At 33.7% G+C, this 24,868-nt stretch overlaps 1 protein-coding gene and 1 long non-coding RNA gene across 4 annotated transcripts in view; one reads left to right on the top strand and one right to left on the bottom strand.

Moving 5' to 3' along the window:
• LOC143232776 (semaphorin-5A-like) overlaps positions 1 to 12,262 on the bottom strand; it is a 58,997-nt gene extending 46,735 nt beyond the window's left edge. For all 3 annotated transcript variants that reach the window (XR_013017728.1, XM_076468621.1, XM_076468622.1), the window contains exons 1-2: positions 12,132 to 12,262; positions 2,578 to 2,904 (exon numbers count right to left, since the gene is read on the bottom strand). Coding sequence is in view for 2 of the 3 variants with exons in the window: in XM_076468621.1 (XP_076324736.1) it covers positions 2,578 to 2,749 (172 nt within the window). In the remaining variant the exon portion in view is untranslated. The remainder of the gene's footprint in view (positions 1 to 2,577; positions 2,905 to 12,131) is intronic.
• Positions 151 to 13,639, top strand: LOC143232777 (uncharacterized). The gene is made up of 2 exons (XR_013017729.1): positions 151 to 299; positions 9,620 to 13,639. It is a non-coding gene; the product is annotated as an uncharacterized LOC143232777 (long non-coding RNA).
• Positions 13,640 to 24,868: the final 11,229 nt, after the last annotated feature.

Genomic DNA, 24,868 nt, shown 5'->3' with positions numbered 1-24,868 from the left:
ATGTACAAACATGTATTTAAAAACAAACATGACTAATAATTTTTGGCTTACATCTAAGGAACTTCGAAAAGGTACTTGATTTTTTTCACGTACCACTCGTTTTCCTTTCAACTAACTATCAAGCACTTGTTACTTCCTCGTCAAAAACCTTACCTGTACTGACTCCCTCAGTTGGTAATGGCTCTCTCTTTGTCACTGACTCATGGTCAGACATGACACTTGTCGAAAATGCATTTAGTTATGATAAGAGCATTGCGAACCATAACATTGTCAGGGCTAAACTTGGATACTTTTAAGAGGTAAGACTTATCGAAACTATACTTGGTCTTGATTAGAATATATTGAAACAAAACTCTCGTCAAACCTGCCTCATATTATATTTAAATGTAAATGCCGAGACTAACCTTGTCGAAAACTACTTCACGTTAAGGTAAGGGGACTGTAAGACATATACTGTCGTAAAGTAATCCAGGTTATGGTAAGAACTTCGTGAGACCTAACATTGTCGAAAACTACTTCAAGTTACTTACAGTAAGAGCGTTCTAAGACGTACACTGTCGTAAGGTAATTCAACTTATGGTAAGAACTTTGCAACGCCTAACGTTGTCAAAAACTGCTTCACGTTAAGGTAAGGGCATTGCGAAACATACACCATCCTAAAGTAATCCAGGTTATGGTAAGAACATGGCATGACCTAACATGTCGTAAACAACTTTAAGTTGTGATAGGAGCCATGTAAGGCCTTACACTGTCTCATGTTTCCTTGTTATCATTGAATACTGTTGATAATACATGTAGAAATGAAAAGTATAGTGAAAGCACTAAAATAGTTGATGCTAGATATGGTTGTGGTAAAAGTGATTTACAAGACTAGGCATTGATCAAAAAGGCACTTGATTATGAGAATATTAGTGTAAGACCTAACATAAGTCAAACCTATTCCTGACTGCAGTAAAAGTTTGTTTGCTTAATATCAATTAGTAAGCACTGCATTTCCTTAAACTACGAGTAAAGTAATTCAGGCTTGCACAGTTAAGGAACATTTTATAATGTTAAGAAAATAAGGCAACAGAGTAACTGTATATTATTAGGAAGATGTAAACAGTTAGTGACACATGGTAGATATCAGTCTAAACTTTACCAATATTATTTCCAAAATCAAAACACAAGCCTTGATACATTGTTTATCGTAAGGTTACTTCAATATATAATCAGATTTAGATTATTATTCTGTACTTGCTTAATCCTGTAAGCAAAGAATAAGGCAACAGTAAGCGCAAAACTTACTGAAAAACTTGGCAAGTTTTGCGCTTAGCAACAAATAAACACACAAGGGAAACCTATTTTGATTTGAAAAAAAGTTCAACAGCTTACTCCTATAAAAGTATAGTTAAACTGATAAAAAGTGACAAATATATTTGACTATGTGGTATAGTATTCTTAGATACCTCTCTGTTAATTAAAATATTCTATTATTTTCTTACTTACTATAAAAACTTGACATGTTACTTTGATGGCTCAGCGGTATGTCTATGGACTTACAACGCTAAAAACCGAGTTTTGATACCAGTGGTGGGTAGAGCACAGATAGCTCATTGTGTAGCTTTGTGCTTAATTCAAAACAACAACAACAGCCTTCGTTAGTAAAAATAATACTTACATGAAAAACTATAATTAAAAGATCACAGACCCATAAAAAATAACAATTCTTGTACTAAATATGGTAAGTTGTTTTAAAGAGACAATATGGTTTGTAAACTATAAAATACTAAATCAACCTTAAGATAATATGTATTCTTACTTCATTGTCATGAAAAACACATTCCGAATTGTACTTCTCTTTAAACAAAAATTTAATTTTGCATAAGAAAACAAAAAAACTTAATCAATTTGTAAGCCACTTGTGTTTGGTATGAACTGTTGGTATATGACTAAACTTATCTAGATTCATGTACCTCATTAGCTTGTAAAAAATATGATGAACATTGTATTTATGCGCGCAGAATGAATACTGTACAAGAATATTAGTCATAGAGCCGCTTAATAGATCATATTTGTTTTATATTTGCGCGTAGATAGTACGCGTACTTACAGCCATTTTCGTTTAAAAAAAGAAAAGAAAAAAGATGTTTTGAAGCTATCCGAATTTCGATTTGGCTCAAATTCTTCATTTTTCACAAGATAATAATAATAATAACATTTTGGCTCACTCAGAGAATAAAGCTCATGTGATGACTATCTTCGAGGAATATTCGCTTCCATCAGCCAAGCTTGAAAAGATAACCGATGAAGCCAAGTACAATTTTATTAGTAACTAGATCACGTAAAATAAATAGTTATCATAATACTATAGTATAGAATGACATACGTTTTCATGTGCTAGTCTTAGTTTTTATAAACATCTTGTACTTCATGTACATTTTAAATATGATTGTTAAGAAATTTGTAAAGTACTTTTTACACATTAAAAAATGTGCCTTCTACCAGAAATAAACATGAAGGTCTTTATAATGAAGGCACACAAACATATTACCAACAGCGCAAGTAAAAAATGCTGACGCCGTGTCTTCTACTTACCTTGATGGGTAATTTGTCTGAAGTTCTGGTTATTTTTTTCTGATGGTATCCAATGGCTCGTCCCGAAAGGTTCCAAAGCACACAGTACCAGTAACGAAAGGAGAATTTCCTTTCTGTATCCACACCTCAGCGGTACGTCAATGTTTGATAAAAATGTAGCTCTCAGCATCATGAGAACATTGATGCAGACTAGATCACTCACAAAGTAGTCATTTCATTCGTAAAGATCTTTCATAATATGGTCCCTCCGTTATTTGATCATAAGAACTTGAGTCATCTACTTTTAGTTTCAGGCAGGAACATATTCACCGTTAACCATACGTTTACCTATAGAATAGAACAATAACTAATTATATAACATTTGGATCTTTCAGAATACTAAGACTTTTTTTTTCAAACAACAACAAAAAATTCTTACGACAACTGATAGTAAATTATCTGCTCTATTAATAATAGCAAGTTCTTACTGAAAATTAAATGTTCCAATGACATTGTAGTACGAACAAGTTCACAAATAAAATATTCATAATAAATGTCACGTTTAGGACTTAATCTTATTGTTGTAAACTCACAATGCTAACTAAACATAGATTACATAACAGATACAGTACTGTTAATGCTTGCTCGTTTGTTGAATTTCGCGCAAAGCTACTTGGATGCTATCTGTTAAACATCCATAATTTTAAATTGATTAAAGGAAGGGATTCAGCACTACCCACTGGTAACCACTGAGATATTCTTTATTAACTTATAGCAGAATTGACCGTCACATTATTATGCCACCGCTGCTAAAAGGCCAAACATGTTCAGTCACGTCATTTGAACCTGGAACCCGCATTCTGTGGGCAGAGCATCATAATTAGGAGGCCATGCCAACCCTTACTATTAAGTAGCGTAAAATGACGAAGTATACAAAAGTATACTTTTTGTTGTATTTGCAAAGCTCTTTCTTCTTGTAGAAGAGCCAGTCAGATTGCGAATATGTTCTTGACTGTTTTGTATATTAGCTCATAAAAGCTACTCTACTTAACAATCAACAGAGGGCAGAGGTCGTCACAGACTCACAGACTACAGGTGTCAGATTTCCGTGGTTGCACGTAGGTGAAGATGACCTTTTCAAACCAAATCCAGCTGAAAGTTTGACTGTCCAACGTTTCAGTCAGAATTAAAAGATATAGCTTTAGTCATGATACTACATAAGCTAGAACTCTGGGAAATTATAGCATTTCTTGTTTGTTGTTAAACACAAGGCTAAAATTTCATAGTAATTCTAAGAACTTGTGGGTGAAAGTACAGTAAAATATGTTATAAAGCTGTAAAATAATTATATTTTATTATTACAAAATAATAAGTGCTTAATTCCAATTATTAAAGGTTGTGAACTTTTTCTTTGTTGATGCTTTTTTTTAATCAGTAAAAATGTGCTTTAATTTATCCATTTAGCTGTAAATCTATACTTCAATCAATGCAAAAAATTATACGTTTATATCGTTATTTGTTCATTAAAATGTAAACAGGTTATAATATTCTTTTAAGCTTAGTACACTTTTGTTTGTATATTCTATTTGTTTTGTTGTTCAGTGCAAAACTACGCAATGTGCTGTCTGTGCTGTGACCACCAGGGGTATCGAAAATAGAATTTTAGCGTTATAAGCCATCAGAATTACCCTTCAACCATGTTTCTATTTAGTATTCTAAACTTCTATTAGTCAAAGTATGTTTTGTTAAAATTTGGTTTGGTTTGAATTTCACACAAAGCTACACGAGGGCTATCTGTGCTAGCCGTCCCTAATTTAGCAGTGTAAGACTTGACGGAAGGCAGCTAGTCGTCATCACCCACTGCCAACTTTTGCGCTACCCTTTTGTTTGTTTGTTTTTTAATTTTGCGCAAAGCTACACGAGGGCTATCTGCGCTAGCCGTCCCTAATTTTGCAGTGTAAGACAAGAGAGAAGGCACCTAGTTATCACCACCCACCGCCAACTATTGGAGTACTCTTTTACTAACGAATAGTGGGATTTACCGTTATATTACGACGTCCCTACGGCTGAAAGGGCGAGCACGTTTGATGTGACAGGGATTTGAATCCGCGATCCTCAGGTTACGAGTCGAGCGCTCTAACCACCTGGCCATGCCGGGTCTCCCGGTTTTTTTTTGTTAAACAGTTCTAAACTGCTGTATGGCTGGAGCTTGTTTGTCATTGTCAAATGAAGTTTTGAATACAAGACTACAATAACGAATAATTAGATTCCATTATTTAAAATCCTAGTCTGCTGAAGCAGTACTTACTTGAGCTCCTGATTTAGAAGGAAAAGACTAGAAGGAAGGAAGCTAGTCAGCTGTAGAGTAGTCACTGAGTAGTCACTGCAAACTATTTTACCAACCAAAATAGAAATTGAGCGTAACATTATAGTGCTCCCAACCACCGTCAATCAACATTCAGTACGACTTTTCTTCAACAGTTCCATTCCCTCTTGGGCAAATGCTTGCATAATGAAGTTCTTACCGAAAATCAGGTGTGTCTGGTTATTACTGACACCACCATCAATTTTCTCCTTCCATTTCTGCCCCCCACTCCTCGAGATATCTTTTTCAGTTTTTCCTATAGGGCATTGAATCACATTTCTCTTGTTTATAGTTACAGTAATATAATGTTTTCGTTCTTCACAACGATGAAATTGTATGCCGTTCTTTCTGACATAGTTGGTATTTTTATCTGAAAAGCTGCAAGTTGTAATATCTGATAAAATAAATTACGATTCGACAGTGAAATACCTTTCATCTCTGGTTTCTATCTGCCTTGACAAACTACTACTCATATCCACAGGACTGATCCTTCTAGACTATTTAGCCGTCTTTTGAAGATTGGCAATGAATCAACATTAGCTGTTCTGATTTTTTCTTTCATCTGTTTATCATCAAGCACGATAGATTCAAATTCCATAAAAAGTTGAACAAGGCCAGCTAAAAATTTGTTTCTACTTCGCTTTAGTCAAATGAGCATGTTTTCACGTTGAATGCACTAGTGATATGAGCACATGCCAGTCAGCCTATGATCTTTCCGAGCATTTCCGGATTTAATAACTCAGCAAGTTACTTCCACTTCGTCAGTCATAACTTTATTAAGATTTTTCCTTTTTTTCCTCGCTCTACTCTCGATTTATCTAAGAGACGCTTTCACCCGTGTTAAATTGTTCTTATCAAGAGTTGTCCAGAAGGTTGGCTATACGTCATGCTGTTTAACACTTGAAAAATATTATCGAAATAGGTTGGTTATTTTCCCACACGGTAATGTCGGCTTTGGAATCTATACCTCTCTATGTTTTGCCAAACATATCATTTGTAGATTATTCTGCGGATGTGTGTCTGGTATCGTTAAAAGAACTCAATCCATCATCCAGCTTATCCTGTAACCCCTTCAACAAACGTTTAATGGCAATTTTCACATCTACACTGCCTTTTAAACAGATAAATTGTATTGTGTAGCTGCTTATCTTACTGAACCAACTCCTTCCCAAAGCAGTTAATCTCTTCCAACATCTCGATGTTTTTAGTAAAGTTCTTGAATTTGTTTTCCTGATCACTATCTCAGTATCTGGTCTCACTATTGGTTTTCGAAACACTTTTCTCAGTTCGTAGTCAGGTTCTTGACTCTGTGATTAATAGTTTTTCTCAGTTCGTAGTCAGGTTCTTGACTCTGTGAGTAATAGTTTTTCTCAGTTCGTAGTCAGGTTCTTGACTCTGTAATTAATTGTTTTTCTCAGTTTGTAGTCAGGTTCTTGACTCTGTAATTAATTGTTTTTCTCAGTTCGTAGTCAGGTTCTTGACTCTGTGATTAATAGTTTTTCTTCTTGTTCCTAATCCTCTTCTTCCAATTTTTTTCTAAATTTTCGGTTTCATAATTTTGCTGCTAGATTCTCAACACCATTGTTAAAATATCTTGAACACGCTTTTAGTTTCAACTAGAACAGACCGAAAAACAGTTGCGGCCAATTTAATATCATTACTGCAACGGTGCTTCTTTAAATACAGGATTTCTAGAATAATGCAAAAAATTTACAAGTTCACTTGTCATAGACCTAGCCTTAGTTAAGCCTTTCTCAGGTACAGCCTATATTCGATAAACAGATAAATTAACACTGTACCTTGTGTACGCGTTTTGCATTAGTTTAGTTAAAACTATACTTTACCGTACTAAATACTATCAATAAACACATTTATGATGCAATTCTACGACTGAACACTAGACCTTTTTTAAAACTCTGGTAAGCTTTAAATAATGTATAAAATGTCTATTAAAGTTTATTAACAACTGCATTTTGTTTATATTCGTTGAAATTAAGTGTGCGCAGAGGGTAAGATTTGGTTTGTTTGGAATTTCGTGCAAAGTTATACGAGTTATACATTTCTTATTGTGTTATCGAACTAATAAATAGTTCTAACAATTATTGCCATTAACAGGTTGACAAAACTGTTTATTTTATTTTACAAACAAGTTTATTTGTTTTGAATTTCGCGCAAAGATACACGAGGGCTATCTGCGCTAGCCGTCCCCAATTTAGTAGTAAGACTATAGGGAAAGCAGCTAGTAATCACCACCCACCATCAACTCTTGGACTACCATTTTACCAACGAATAGTGGAACTGATCATCACATTACAACGCTCCCACTGCTGAAAGGGTGAGTATGTTTGGTGGGACGGAGAATCGAGCTCGCGACCCGCAGATTGCGAATTAACCGTCCTATTCATCAAGTCATGCCAGGTTGGTAAAAACTTAGTATTAGTATAATAGATATGACTTCTGAAACATACAACCAATTTCAAATGTCATTCGCTGTTTTAGCATTACGTTATTCTCCGTGGTTTCATAAAGACCTCTTTTTGGGAATGATAGATGAGTTGAACTGCTTGAAAATTACAAACTATTTGATTTACCAATAAATACAATCAGTGACATAATGATAATAAAATCACTTTCTAAAAATTCCTAAGTTTCTAAATAGAAAAAGATTAATGTTACATCTCCCCCCCCCAAGCAAAATGGAGAATACTCTGCAAATTAAGTAGTCGCACTTCCAACAAGGTCAACATCTGGTCTTACTCAGGCCATGAAATTTAAATAAAAGAAGAATCCTAGAATTGTGTTAGAGAATGATATAAGCCTAGTTCTTTTTTTTTCTTTGAGAACATCAGAATAGTAGCTCTGTCGCTATATTATACAAATTGAGGATTTTAAAATAATATTGGTTGTCCAGCAATCTATTATCTAGCTAGAAACATTTTTTGAAATCATGAATATTTACAGGATCTGAAAATATCTCGAATATCTATAATATTTACAATTAGGTTAGCGTTGTTCTTTAATTCCATGAAGAGAAGTAGCCAACAATCAAAGCAGCATATTATTACAGATGCTTATCTGTCAAAATTGTATTAAAATTTATAAAAAATAATCAAGATATAAAGAAACTATATATTTTAAAATCTATCACAATAAGTAAGTGCAAAATAACTAGAACTTCATTTTAATTTGGTATACCAATCAGGACATTTTACTTATGATATATGTGAGCTGTTTACTTTGATCAGAAGTCAATATTAATAACGTGTTAATATACGTAAGCAGCTCATCAAGAATTGTATACTTCAAAACTATAAATAGATCATTCCGCACATCATGTAACATGGAGACTGGCCATATTGGTGGTGGTTATTTGGATATAAATCATTTTCCGTTAGCAAGACAAAACGTAGAAATTTGGAAATGGTGGATGTTCATTCTAGTATGTATAAAACTGTAAAACAAATCATCCATAACCTTGCAAAACCTTCTTCTCCCTCAAGAGGGCACAACAGAGCGCAAATAATATATTTGTTTAAAAAATGTCAGAAAATCAACTGCTTCAGGACTAATATGACTAAACTCCAAATGTTAGTGTTATAAGCCCTGAAACTACTGCTGAGCTGCTATCGAGCATAAAAGTAGTTGATTTGTTGTTCTCTATTTCCCAACGTACATTTTGGGCATTATGTCGTGTGAACAACCTAATAAAATTAGTTTAAATATTTTATTACGTATTTGTAAATTAAATTGAGGGATAATCTATTACAACAATACTCTGTTTCTGTCTGTCCTGAAAATGCACGTGCACCTTACTATCGAAATGCGCATGTACGTACACTTCATTTTAACGAATGTAAACAAAAGGCAGATGTTAATACACTTCAAAAGACATTTCTTAGAGCAACATATTAAAATCTTATCCAAGTTTTCAAAACAGTCTAGCGTTAGATCATAGAATAACATCATAAATTTGTTTACTGACAGCATTAAGTGCAGTAAGTTTAGCCCTAACTTAAGTACAGGAAAAGTTATAGTATTAATTTATTCCTTTATCGAATATAGGCCGTGCTTGATAAAGACTTAACTAAGGTTAAAAAAAGTGGATTTATAGATTTTGTTGTTCTAATTAGAATTATTTTGTATTATTCTACGAATTCTGTAGTTAAAGAAGTACTGTTGCAATAACGAAACTAATTTGACCGTAAACGTTTTGCGAGTCTCTCCTAATGATTCCATATTTGTTATATTTTGTTTACGGTCGATAAAATTTTGAACTTACCTGCTTCCCCACCAGGTTTCTGCTAGTATGTGATGTAAGAAGGTTGAAGCTTGTGTCATAACGAGAGTAAATAGCACTTTTTCAGAAATTCTTACTTTTTTTTAAATATACGAATAAATGTTTAAACTATTCATAATAATAATAAAAAAACCATAACACTTTCAACATACAAGCCTATAAAAAAACGTTAGGAATTTGTGTTTGTTGTTATTTTTAACGCGATTTAATCTCGTTGGTTTATCTAATTACCTTTATATAGGTAAGTCTTGCATGTGCTAATATATATTCACAAATTTCAGACAGTTTTTATATTGTTTACATTGCTTTGACTTTTCTTGTCCGCACAGAGGTTTAGCCCGTTTTAGTATTGCAGGATGTTTGGTTGTTTTTATGTAAGTTTATTTCTTTTGACAACTCAGGGACTGAGCGACCTTGAGCCTCTTCTACCATCCCTGGGACTTCTACCTGTAGCAAAACAAACTATCTGATAAGGTCCCAGGTAAGGCGCCACCCATCAATCATTACAAGCTTCGTCTGTCTGCCCCCTGCTTCCACACCGTTACTACAGACTTTACAAGTTTCAGATCGAATGGGACATGGTCAGTACTACGTTTGTCACCGGACATGGTCTCCAATATGACATCTACGGCGATTTATCTATTCAGTTTATAACGGACCCTTGGCGTTTAAAAGTGCATTAAACAGATTTCCAGAAGTGTTTACTACTCATGTTATGTTAATGTAAATGACTAGGGTGACCATGTACATTACTTGAAACTGGGAAGAAAATCATTTTACTCGTTCTGTTCAGTTTGATGTTTCTTGCATTTTTCTTTCATTCTTACAAGTGTACAGAACGAATGTATGTTTCATAACACATATTATAGGAAGTTAAAGTTGTAGCATATGTACAACTGTTATTACAAGAATGACATAAAGTTCATGAAATTAGAAGAATGGTGATAACCTTTTCTAAGTCACTATCACAAATACTTTTACGTTTGATAAATCCAGGCGGGTTTACAGTTATTTTCGATGACCCAAGATATTAAACTGAGTACATTACACATGACACTTATTTACTGCAGTAGTATAAACTAGGAATACGTCTAAACCACATAGAAATAAAATACATATCCATGCGTATTTAATTTCATGTGCGTTACAACTTCCTAGAATGCGAGCTTATGATGTACATATACCGTGCAACCTTACTGCGCGTACAACTTCATTGAAGGAGGTTTATTACTCAATGTCTTGATATTATCGAATGTTTTATATCCTATAACAAATCAACCAATTACTATCGTCTGTAAACTATAAAACTCAACAAGTTTTCTAGTGATGTTACTATTGATTTATTTTGTTTGCGCACGCTGCACACGACAGACCAAAGTGATATACACTAGTCTGCGGATGACGTATAGTTTGAAACAGAGCATCTGTAGATCTTTTTTTCGACAAGCAAAATCGTGATATTTTGGCGGGAAGCAGATGATACGAGATTGAGCGGTTAGTTTGCCCCCTTCTCCCTTCAAATCGGGCTTCATCTGCGCCTTGCCGTTTTCCTTCTGGTTCCAACTGTCACTCTGGGACTTACCGAGGAGACAAAGGTCGATCATTCTTACTATGAAGACCACCATTACCTGTTTACTACGGCTTGATCCTTCCCCTGCGGAGAGAATCTGCTGGAGTTGGGTGTGCCTACACCGTATGTTTCCATCTAGAACTGTTTGTGTGTACTTTGTTTTGTTAAATGTGAAAAAAAAAAATCTCAAGAAGTAAACGAATAAATAAAACTCTAGGGTTTCACTCACTCTGTATGTATATTTATTTAAAAAACCTATTCATTTTCACAGCCTAAATGTTTATCCTTCTATTTATGTAAGTTTTGTAACTGGTTAACCAAAAGTACTCGTGGGCTTACTTTTTGCAAAGATCCAGTCTAAAAATTATCAATGTTTTAACTAAGCACTTTAGTTAAATAATGAACAAACAAATGACGTGCCTTTCGTGCTATATCTAAAAATGTGACAAAATAAATTTCTCAACGTACGTAAAAATATATTTAACACTTTGTTACTTTCAAATGTGTTTATTCAAAAACACGGATTTTACTTACTGTTTAAACGCCTAAATTTGAACTTAATTTTTTATGATGAGTCACTTTACTAAGAATATTATAAATTATTTTCAAAATGAAGAATTTCAAGCATGTTTTAACGTTTCAAGTAAGCACCGTGTTTGTGTAATTTGATATGACTCATTTATTTACTATTTTTACTCAAGACTATTCTGAAATGCTTCTAAACAATCTTCATCTTTACTTTTTTTTTATTCACTACACAATAAACAATATCTGTTTGTTTGACCTTCACGACATTTGGAAGTATTACAATAGTTGTAACTGCACGGCAAAATCGCATCAGTACAAGTTATATGTTGAAGGCTTAAAAGCGGTCAGTCTTAGATACGAAAAAACACACAAAAGCAAATATAAACGTAACCTAAAACATGAACGGTCTTTTTGTTACTGCTAGCAACTTCAGAACATGTGCCCCTAGTGGACAAGTTACGAAGCAACCAGAACTCAGCATATATTTACCACGAACCTTTTTCGAAGAGCAAAGCAATCATTTCATTTCATAAATTTGAGAAAAAATAAAATGTAGTTAAATATGGATGTTTCTTTTTTCTCGTAACCATAAAACAACAGTCTAACTTTTATACTAAAGAAAACGCAAACCCCCAAAATTTCTTTCACAATCTATACCCCACCTGTACTGCAGCGTTGGTTTCGTGGTGGCACTAAACTACACGTGCGTCCAACAACATTCAAAATAAGTTCAGTTTATTTACATACATTTGTCTACGATAATTCAGCTGCTAGTAACCTGCAAATAAATGTTGAGGAGGTTAGATATGACTCACCCATAAGTTCAGCTTTCAGCTGGTAATCTAATGAATCCGATACAGCATAGTTTTGATTTCGTGATTTAACGTCCGGATGGTTGAGAAGCACTAGCATAACACGTCTACTCCCAGCAACAACTGCACTTACTTTACAAACTACGAAGGGAGAAACACCATGCAGTTAATCCCCGACAGGCCTCAAGGTCACCACTTATGCGGCTCAGAGTACGTATTTATAGATGAATATCTTTGAGTGTAGCTTTTAGAAGTGGCCAGTCTGATAATATCTAATTCTTATCATCTTATCAACAGAGAAGTAACACAATATTCTTTAGTTTTTAAGAAATAAATTTACGAATAATAAAAACGTTTAAATCAAAGCTGCTTTTCTGTCCACAATGTAAGAAAAAGAGATACTAGTATACCCGTAATTTACCATTTTTATTTGTTTTGTACTATAAAATATATGCGTTTTCACTCTTTCGTATTGCACGGAAAAGGTTTATACTGAAAAGAATCGAAATATAAAATATTCAGAAATTCTCGTTAACTGTTTATTTCGAATTTCGTGCATAGCTACACGAGGGCTATCTGCGCTAGCCGTCCATAATTTAGCAGTATAAGACTAGCCATCACCACCCACCGCCAATTATTGGGCTACTCTTTTACCAACGAATAGTTGAATTGACCGCTACGTTATAACGGCCCTACGGCTGAAAGAGCAAGCATGTTTAGTGTGACGGGGATTCTAACCCGCGACCCTCGGATTACGAGTCGAACGCCTTAACACACCTGGCCATGCTGGGGCCTCCTGTTAATTAAGGAAAATTGCAATGGTTTTTATAAGCCACATGTTTGTTTGTTTTTTAGATTCACTTTCATTTGCATATTGTTTTTTATACTGTGTGCTTTCTAAGTACCATGAAAGGAACGATATATATTTATTATATGCAGTATCCCGCGTGATTTCTAAGAATCCTAATGCAGAGATATATATTTATTGTGTGCAATATTCCACGTATTTTCTATGTGTATCATAAATGTAAAGATATATATTTATTCCGTGCAATATGCCACGTGCTTTCTAGGTATCCTGAATGTAATAATATATAATTATTGTATGCTATATTCCTTCTGTATTCTAAGTATCATGAATGCAAAGATTTATATTTATTGTATGTAATACCGCATGCGTCTAATATCATGAACGTAAAGATATGTATTTATTATGTGCAAAGTCCCGTGCGTGTGTTTCCTAAGTATCTTAAATGTATTATTAAGTGTATTACGTGAAATGATCCTAGTATTTTCTAAGTACCATGAATGTAAAGATGGTTATGTGCTATGTGTATTACCTTGTGTCCCATGTGATGAACTGTTTTACTGTTATTCGTTTATGTTCGCCTATGTGGTGTAATTGTAACCAATTATTGGTTAGCTCTTGTGTTCCTCTTGTTTCATATACTTGTAAATATTACAATGAACAAAAATAAAACTTGCAATATTGTTTTTAACCAGTGACAAAAGGTGTGTATGCTTCTACCCTCATAGAACTTCGGTTACAACCAGAAAGAAGTATACAATCTAACATAAGAACTACACTAATAAGGCTCGATATTATAGACAGTATATCGGTTACAACCAGAAGCAGAGTATGTAATACAGGAACTACTCTGATAAGGCCTGATAACATAGACAGAGTACTTCGGTTACAACCAGAAGTATACAATTTCACATGAAGTTCAATGTTATTGAAGTTTAAGTTTCTTCCTTGTAGCTTGTTTAACTGTACTTGAAAGAGATGCTGATGGGTGACAGAAGTTACTAGATGTAATCAATTCAATAGCGAGGCGTTATTTGAACCTATCACTGCATCAACCATATTTTCATGATAATATAAGCATATAAAGCAGTCTATTTACATTTCATTGTCGAATCACATTAGTTACACTTATTTGTAAGTTACAGGAAAATGGAATACAGGGTTTTCCAGAAGTCTGGATCCATGTGGAAAAACACACAACTTGTTCTTTATTTATTATTTAAATTTCATTCCTTTAACATTCATACACACATGAATTTTTGGTATACGGTGCCATCGGAATATTTTCTTTCTTAAAATATGTGCAACTGACATTAAAAACGTGTTTGTTGAACTTTATGAACAAATGTTTATTTTCCCTATGGGTCCAGATTTCTGGGACACCCTGTACAACAAAATAATGTCTCCTTTTCTTGATGACGAGAAACTCACTTGAAATAAAAATGTAGCTCAGAACGGCTGGTATTATTGATAGGCAGAGAACAGCATCAGTTACTGTAGATGACATAAGAGGATCGAAACGTTGTTTTACCCTTAGATACAATATCTACAATATCTCTCCTTGTGTTTTTGTCCAATGGTGAATTACAAAAAATTTAGTTTCATGTTACTTCTGTCACTTTCACTTAAAACTAACTCTTTGTTCTTTCCAAATAACTTGAACTTCAAATTTTACCCGTGTTGGATTGTGGCATCATGTGTTAAATGTTTCCCATGTCCAGTCCATGACAGATTGCGCCTCTTATTACTTGCACGACTTGCTTAAGGCAGTGAAAGGTGAAGCAACATTAAATTATTCAACATTAGACTATTCCAAGAATCATAATTTAAGGCTGTCGGAAATATACAAACAGTTTCTAATGTATGTTAGAGGTAGTAGTTAGTTAGTTAGTTATCACCATTAGATTCCATTTAGGAACATAGGGCCGCAATCGCTTGCGGATTCTTCAACAAGTATTTAAGTGAGTAGGTTGTTAGCCCACTGCACCGAGCCGTCCCTAATTTAGCAGTGTAAGACTAGAGGGAAGGCAGCTAGTCATCACCACCCACCGCCAACTCTTGGGCTACTCTTGTACCAACGAATAGTGGGATTGACCGTCACTTTATAACGCCCCCACGGCTGGGAGGGTGAGCATGTTTGTGAGTCGCACGCCTTACGCGCTTGGCCATGTCAGGCCTTTATAGGTAGTAGTAATAATGTCATATTTACCTCATTTTTGTCTAAAGACAGCAACAAGTACATAGCATAAGTGATTTGTGCATGTGGAAGGAAGACAGACGCCCCTCTCTGGCTTCTTCACACTGATTATTGAGAATTAAAACAACACTGACATCAGTTTAATTCATCGTTATGAGTCGGTTTTGAGTTTTACAGAGCTTGTTTCAAAAGTTCACACTTAGTGTTGCACTGATATTTCAAACCCTGTTTATCGAAGACTAGTCAACCACGTTTTCATTATTTAAAGTAAAACGTTAAATATATGACCATGGCTTCAACCACTGAGATTCACTTACATTACTTAATTGATCTGTGTTTAAAAATTGCCAAATATACACTTAAACAGGAAAATGATGTTTTCTCCAGCTAAAAAAAATTACGACTGTTACAGATAACCAGGAAAATGGCTTCTTCTTCCTGAAATTGATATTAAACACAAACAGGGAATCAGTTTCATTCCAGACTTCGACAAAAACACTTTTATATTAACAATAAGAACATTCCAACAAGGTATATGTTTTTGTAAAGTGTTTAGATGGAAGTCCTACAATTCTCCTGTTATATTCAGAACTTTCGTATGTCCGTTAGGTTTGTTTTTGAATTTCGCGCAAAGCTACACGAGGGCTATCTGTGCTAGCCGTCCCTAATTTAGCAGTGTAAGACTAGAGGGAAGGCAGCTAGTCATCACCACCCACCGCCAACTCCTGGAGTACTCTTTTTACCAACGAATAGTGGGACTGACATTATAACGCCCCCACGGCTGAAAGGGCGAGCATGTTTGATGCGAAGGGGATTACGAGTCGAACGCCTTAACATGCCTGGTCATTCCGGGCCTATTCGTTATGTTTCGTGGCATATAGATCCAATGACATTTCAAATAAATTGAAACAGACTTGAATTGACTGATCAGTTTTCTTTGCGTAGCTCTTAACTTTTATGTTAAATGTTAAAAACTACATGTAATACCTCATTATAATAAACTCAAATCTATGTATAATTTATTTAATTACATTATAATATTATGAAAACTAATGCCAAGTCAAATAGTCCGGAAACATAAAAAGAAGATTAAAGAAGCATTACTAATTATAATAACAATAATTAATAATAATAATAATTAATAATAATAATTATATAATATAATATAATATAATATAATAATAATAATTAATAATAATAATTATATAATATAATATAATATAATAATAATAATTAATAATAATAATAATATAATATAATAATAATAATGAATAATAATAATAATATAATATAATAATAATAATTAATAATAATAATAATAATATAATATAATAATAATAATTAATAATTATAATAATTATATAATATAATATAATAATAATAATTAATAATAATTATTATATAATTATAATAACATAATAAATAATTAATAAATAATAATAACTAATAATAAATAATTATAATTAATAATAATAATAATTATAATAACATAATAAATAATTAATAATAATTAATAATTTTGAATTATTGAACCCTGTTTATCCAGTTGTTTACAGAATTCTTAAATTTAATAACATATAGAGTTTTATGTTTAGGTCAAACGTAGGAGAATATTTTTATCATATTTTAATGACTAAATTATCTTGAAACTAATTTTATTTAAGTCGATACCACAACAGCTCTTATTCAACTGCTAACAATAAGAAAATAATACTTTCCTATTAGACAGAAGTGTACAAGTGTATTTCATACTATTCTTATAAAAATATAAGAACTCAGCAGTAAGCAAAGCGTTCGAACTTACTGTAAGTCATATTACCAACTTTTATTTCCACTGATATGTTAACTGTGATTCTTTAGAATTAAGCACAAAGCTACACAATGGGCTATCTATGCTCTGCCCACCACGGGTATCGAAACCTGATTTTTAGCGATGGGTGTCCGCAGACATGCCGCTATGCCAATAGGGAGCAGCTTTGTTAAATACTATACGAGGTAATGACCCAAAGAAATGTTTTGGTGATGAACGTCGAGTTCAAACTTTGTCTGTAACACCCTCAACCTACGTAGTTCACCATTGTTTTCTTCGAAGCAGACACAGTATGATCAAGATTATGTCAAGTGTTATTAATACTAAATAAAATATGGAAGAAGTTGACGACTGAGTCAGCAATCACAATCTTTTCTGGAGTTTTTAATTGTATTTCATCCTTAGTTCTACTTACACAGTAGTAATGTGTGTGTGTTTTCTTATGGCAAAGCCACATCGGGCTATCTGTTGAGTCCACCGAGGGGAATCGAACCTCTGATTTTAGCATTGTAAATCCGTAAACTTATCGCTGTACCACAGAAGTAAGGTTGTCAATTCCAGGTTGGAAAGGAGATTCGACAGCGAGACATCGATAGAAGTTTTGAAGATTTAGGGCTCGAACTCATAGGCGCGGGAATTTTTGGCGTTTCAATATGATATCGAACGAGGTTTTCTGTTCTGATTTTTAAGACTCCAACTGGAGATCGGGACACTGTCAAATAAAATGGGAGTACGGGTTCGACGCCCGTATTCTAGACAGCATTGGGATCGACATCTGAAATTATGTCCTGACCAGCAAATTTCTTCCCTCTGTTTTGTAAGCTTGTTCTAAGTTTTATATAATTCCTTATATTACTTTTAGTTGCTTTTTTAAATATAAATCACGATTAAAAAATTAATAATTATATTATTAAAAAGGCATCGTAGAGTAACTTAAAGATATGATGTTTCATGTGATATCTTGACGAAGTAGCATCTATAGTATTGTTTTCCAGTACACGTAATTAACGTTCATATCTTTATTTGCCAAAACTATATTATGTGCATTCTTAAGAAATGCTCATGTCAGGTACCTGACAAGTAAAACATGTTCAGTGTTTAGAACGGCAGCTCGAACTGGTGTATTTGAAGAGCGATGAGAACCTTTGACACTTTATTTATTTATTCGTTTTGCAGTTAGACACAAAGCTACACAATGGACTATTCGTGCTGCGCTCACTACGGGTATTGAAACCCGAGTTTTAGAGCTATAATTCCGCAGACTTACCGTCGTACCACTGGGGTATTCTTGACACAGCATGCTATTATTAGTAATGCAGGTTGTCAGTTATAAACTGTCACTGGCGCAAGGTATACGTCGGTTTTTGTTGTGTATGTGTAAGGAATTTCTAGAAAGGGAATGGATCAAGACGAAACGTACTTATTCAGTTGAAAAAGGTGAAAGATGAAGTATACTGGATGGTATATACAATTACTAAAATGGGGCAAAGGTTATACGGTTTAACTTATTCATATCTTATCCACATTTGGAAACCACGACTACTGTCTCAAAGATGTCATCAATTTTGTTGTTTTAAATAGATTACTTATCACAAATATTTGTCACCTTGAATAATTTTTTGAATAACCAAATTTCTAAATAAATTATATCATTATATAGATCTCTGCAAAGAGAAGTCATGTGAAATGATGATGGTTAAAAAAGTTTATTTCAAAAAGTATAATCTTTGAAGGGAATAGTTAGGATTGTCCTATGTGGTTACCAGACGTGTTTAAAATTTACGTTAATAAATTTTTAGTGTTTCTTAACATGTTTGTAAAACATTCAAATTACACATGCCTGCGAATTTAAACTATAAGTTCCTGAAATAGAAGGAAAGGGAAGAACATTGATGTCAAACGAATTCCCATCCTCATTCATTCTGATTTTTATTTGTGAATTCTACGTATTTTAGTCTCGAAACTATGTGTTGGGGTCTTTCTGTTATGTATTATGTCTGGAACATCTTGTTTTAATGACCAGCAGTAATCAGCTATAATGCTAATGTTCCTGATACGTCCTTTCCATTTCCCTGATGTCTTAATGAAACCTTTCCACTTGTTTTTCGTTAACAGCACCGAGATTTTCATTCAGGAAAATAGTCAATATGTGAGTGTAAGAAATGAACTTTCAAGTTCATATAACAACCCAACTCTTTGAATTCATCGAGCATATTATTGACAATATTTTTGTAATTTGGGTCATTGTTGTTTCCTGAAAATTTGTCAATAACATCTTTAAAGGGAACCCACATTTCATTTTCAACTTTCCTCATTGTCCTTTCGAACTGTTCATACGAAGTCAGTTTCCTAATTTGAGACTCAATAAAAATGCCTTAAGTTTCGCTTCTGAGAGAGTTGGGAATTGTCCACATAGATACTTGAAACAGTCGCCATCTTTGTCTAAGACCTTCACAGACCGCTTCATTAAGTCCAGTTTTATGTAAAATAGAGGTAATAGGACTCACTTTGTGTCAACCAAACTTTCACATTCAATGTTTTTAGATACTGGTATCATGATCACTTTATGTGTCCATTGTTTCTTTTCCCAGTGTTAATTTAAACTTGGATAACTAGAAGTAACAATGCACTAGGCATTCTTCATATTTAAATGCAAATTATTCTTAATTTCATTTTAAGTTTCCTGAGCTCGGAATCGAAAATGAAATCCCTGGCATACCAGGCGAGTGCTCTTCGAGCTAAACCAAAACATTAGCATGCTAGCAGTTCTTTGTGTGGCACTTTTCAACAATTCATCCAACCACTAATACATACTTCAACCGAACAGTATGTTGGATTCAGCGTGTACTACTTCTACCTAGGTGTTAAAACGCAGTTCACGTGTCAAATACACTGCTTATAAGTTCACATTAAAGAAAGACTATCAGTACCATTTTTCTTTAGCGTTAGATACTATCTACAAACCTATCCCCCCACAAAAAGACAGTTTGTAATCAATAAATTAACTACATTTTTGTTATTTGTAAATAAAAAAAATCTTATTCTAAACATGTCATTCGTCGTCTTTAGTACGACAAACCGCACAGCTGGTATAAAATAGAAAGTTTAGAACACTGTAGTAATTATCGCATTCCATTATACATTTGAAAATGTCTTACACACCCCGCCTCTTAAGCGTAATTCTCCTGACAACGCCCTTGTTTAGGTCTCATAACCTATTCACTCGATTCGTAACGCTATCCAAGTCGTTGAAGAGTAAACACATAAAATAACATGCGTTTGAATTAGACTTTTTGTATCAGCGTTTCCAAAAATACACAATATTATTTTCACTTTAATGGTAATTTTTAAAGCAGTTAATGTCTGTGATATGGCGCGAAGTTGAGGCTAGTAGTCTAGTGTGTTTTCTTATAGCAAAGCCACATCAGGCTATCTGCTGTATCCACCGAGAGGAAACGAACTATTGATTTTAGCGTTGTAAATCCGAAGACTTACCACTGTCTCAGCGGGGACTGCTAATCGAACACTGTTTTCAAAACTCAACCATGACTCTCCCTAAACATCACTTGGTTAACTTTTTCCGCCAGCATAATATTAACCACCATGTTTTTCTGGTGTTTATTTCGGTTTGCTTCAGTGAACTTTCAAGTACACAAAACAACAAAAACCTTTTGCCTTATCAAGAAAAATGGAAGCAAAAATAAAAACAAAACATTTTTACTAGGTTCAATATCTGGCCTGATCTCTAAATCGCTTATATTAATATTTATCATGCTTATAGATCATTCAAGATAATAGCAGAAGGTAAAACTAGTAACTAAAAATTATGCAGCCGTGGAAGTTTCGTAATTAAAGTATCGTGTTTTTATATACTGAATAGTTATTAAGTCAATTAACCTCTACTCTAAAACGCATTGTAATCAAACATCAGTAGCTTCAATATTCACCTTTTTTCTTAATTTTTTAACCTTATTAGATTCTCTTAGATTATTTATTGTACATTTAAAGTTGATTTATGACCCTATTTCAACATTATCGACCGTTTCACAGCTTGTCAGACTCACAGTATCATTGAAAAGCCATGCTAAAGCGAAGAACTGGAAATTACCTATAGTGCCAAATGTTTATCTTTCGTTGTTTTCTCATGCTAACAAAAAAAAAAAAAAAAAGGTGTGAAGTTACTGCAGTGGCTTTAAAGTGGTTTTAAAAGCACTTGGAAATAAGTTACCACTAAGCACGGTAGTTCTTAATATAGGCTAAAGAAATTACAATTCTAGTGTAAATGATGTTATCATTACCTCTTGAAGTTAGCTTTCTTACAGAAATTTGGTGTTCCATTTAAAAACGTATGTAGAGGGTGAACAAGGAATTACCAGCCAATAAAACAGAACAACAGGATTCTAAATGTTTTGTAAACTATACAATCGGTATAGTGAGCCAACCCCTATATTATGTATGAGATGAAAGATTAAAAAGATCAATGCACATAATATTAAATTTTATTATAAACTCTCACAGAATACAATAATTTTCACTAAGAAGCAGAATGTCACTAAACAACTAATGAAAAAACCTTATGTAAATGTAAAGTGATGTAGGAATGGCAGTTTGTTTTGAATTTCGCTAAAACCTAAACCAGGGGTATCTGCGCTAGCCGTCCCTAATTTAGCAATGTAAGATTAGACGGAAGGCAGGTAGTTATTATCACCCACCGCCAACTTTTGAGGCTACTTTTTTACCAACGAATAGTGGGACTGACTATCACGTTATAGCACAACCCCACACGGCAGGGCGAACATGTTTAGTGGACGTAGATTCAAACCCGCAACCCTCAGATTACTAGTCGAGCGCCCTAACTTCCTGGCCGTGCCAGGCCAGGAATGGCAGTACCAAAAGTAATACAAGTATGATTGTGGGGATGATACAGATATACAGTATTCTCATGTTCTTTCCTTACTGTAAGTTCCTCAACATTAAGTCCCAAGAAGTCAAGATTATAACCAGTAATGATTAATAACCTATTGTAGTCAATTGTATGGTATAATATAAATGAAGAAACTGACAAGCTGATATGATATTAACCATTGAATTATATGATAAAACAAATGTTCACTTACCAATCTACTTCAGTGAAACTGCTTAAAGAAATAAGATGAAACAAGTAATAAAAAAGTAAACTGCTAGTAATATAAAATTGCCTGTACCTTTTACTGGTTATCACTGGGTATCATTCTATACTAAAAGTGAACAAATATTAAAAAATCAAATTTGCTAAAGTTATGTAACATGACAATAACAAAATGTAAAGAAATAAGATGGGGATGATTACCAAAAAATAAATAAATAAAAATCACTCTTTAGTAGCCAAATATTCTCAAGAATAAGTTTTATATACAAATGAATTCCTGCTATACAGTCTTAAAGTGAATAATAGCCATAATCGTATAAGATTGACTCAGTTATGTAATGATTTTTGTATGGTTTTCTGTATTCATCCATGCTTTGTTCTGTATCTCTTGGCATTATACATAACGTTTACAAATTTTATTTGTTATTACTTGTTCACTTTTAGTGTAAATCGATACCCAATGACAATCTTTAACACGTAAAGGTAATTTTATGTCATTATAAGTTTATAACGACGCACGCACTTCGTTACTCATAGCTTGATTGTTTAGAGTTAATTACAAAGCTACATCATAGGCTATATGTGTTGTGCTCACATCAAGTATCGAAATCCGATATTTAGCGGTATGAGCCCTCAGACTTATTAAGTCTTGTACTTTCAATTTAGAATTCTCGGTTTTATGCACATAACATGGTATTTGTTGCGTACATGAGAAAAGATGTTAAACTCTATTGTAATGCAGTTACAAATGATGAATTCCATGTGTTGTTGTTCTTTTTTGGTATTTTTATAAAAGTAATATATTTTCTAAAACAATTTTTAATAAATTACAATATATATATAATATACATTTACTACTGACTGAATGTTTTTTCTCCTTAAAAAGAGGTTTCATTGAGCATTCAGTAAAGAGAACTAAGGAGAGAATAACCTACTTATCAAATTTTTCGACCATGACACGTTTTTCTGTCCTGCTTTGTCATCAAAGGCTGCCGCTTTAACGTCGTTAGCATTCAAGCTTAATTTCAACCAATAACTGCTGCTTCCTCTAGACGCTTATTAAATATGAGGTTAGAAAATAATTGTATCAAATACAGACAACCGCTCAACGATGATGGTTTCAGTCACTGCAAGAGCGTTATTACAACTTGTCAGACAAGTTATTTACGAAACATTTGAAGTTTGTCTACACATCATGTTTTATCTCTAACTGCGTGTAATTATAATAAATTTTAACCTCACGATTGTTACAGTAAAAATTACTTTAAACGTGCATGTCTGCATACGTTATTGTAACTTGAAGAAACATAAGAAAAAATTATATTCAAACGAGGGAAGTAGTGATTTTGTCGCATCTGCATTTATATGTATATATATACAGAGTGATAACTTGAATTTTAAGAAATATAGGATACGTGCTATTATTTTATGAAGTATCTATAGGAGTAAAAGCTTCGGAACACGTCGCTTAATCTCTAAATATTTCCCTATTTTCTAATTGACAGACACTTGACGAACTACTAATACTTTTCATGCTTACTAATGATCTAAGTGGTTGAACATCCCCATAAGAAATATCCTACAAATAACATTTTTTTATTCAATGTTGTTTCGTTCTTCTCCCGTTCTTTATTTTTTATGATGTGAAAAAGGAGCTCCTATCTCAAATCAACTATATTATGTTCGGGACTGCAAGGTCCACGAATCTTTTGTAAAACAGACACCTTTCATCGCTGATGAATAGAATTTATTTTGAATGTGTCCATTGTTAGCGCCCTCGAGCTTCGAACAACATCGTTTTCTTGTAGTCAGAATGTAACACGGTCAATGCGCAGGAGGTTTTTGTTAAAATCGGTTGTTAATAAATCACCGTAAACACTGTAGTGAAGAATAGGGCAGCCAAGTGATTTAATTTTCTTCCTGAAGGTTACATCTCTCTTCTTCATTTCACAAGTGTTTTTTCTATAATCTCTTGTCTAATTTTCAGTGTTTGCTTGATAGTTGTTTCTTTAATTTCTGTTCACCAGTAATTTTTTTACGAAGTGGTTGAAACAATGGCTGCTTCTTGGATTGACTCCCGAATTTAAACTAAGTCACTTGAGTCAAAGACGTTTACTGTTAAGCTGTTTAATTTAAAGTAATGGCTGCTGTTTCCACTAAATGCTTATCTTGTTTGTTTGTTTGTTTTGAATTTGGCGCACAGCTACTCGCTAGCTGTCCCTAATTTAGCAGTGTAAGACTAGAGGGAAGGCAGCTAGTCATCACCATTCACCGCCAACTCTTGGGCTACTCTTTTACCAACGAATAGTGGGATTGACCGTTACATTATAACATTCCCACGGCTGAAAGGGCGAGCAGGTTTGGCGCGACCGGGATTCGAACCTGCGACCCTCAGATTACGAGTCGAACGCCTTAACACGCTTGGTCATGCCGGGCCAGATGCTTATCAAACATAATATTCTTAAAATGAGTGCAGAAATATCTCATTTAAACTGGTTACGTACAAGACTGTTTTTAACATCGTTTATATCACATTAGTTGTTGACGTAATCGTTATTCAAGTATAAGTTCGCTTTTGAGCTTTTTCTATGAAATAATAAAGCAAGTTTATTCTACACTGTTGTGTATCTCACATAAGAAGTGCGTTTAGTTTTCTATAGTTTGTTGTAGAAAATGTCTGTGTGAGACTAAATGTGAACTACCTTAGTACCTATTGTGAATTTTTGGTCAAAGTTAATCTATATGCCCCCCAGTATGTCTGCAGACTTAATACACTAGAAACCGGGTTTCGATACCC

Source organism: Tachypleus tridentatus, chromosome 11 (assembly GCF_004210375.1).
Source record: "Tachypleus tridentatus isolate NWPU-2018 chromosome 11, ASM421037v1, whole genome shotgun sequence".
Classification (NCBI taxonomy): Eukaryota; Metazoa; Arthropoda; class Merostomata; order Xiphosura; family Limulidae; genus Tachypleus; species Tachypleus tridentatus.
Note: the sequence above shows the minus strand (reverse complement) of the source record. Positions and strands in the feature narration are given on the sequence as shown.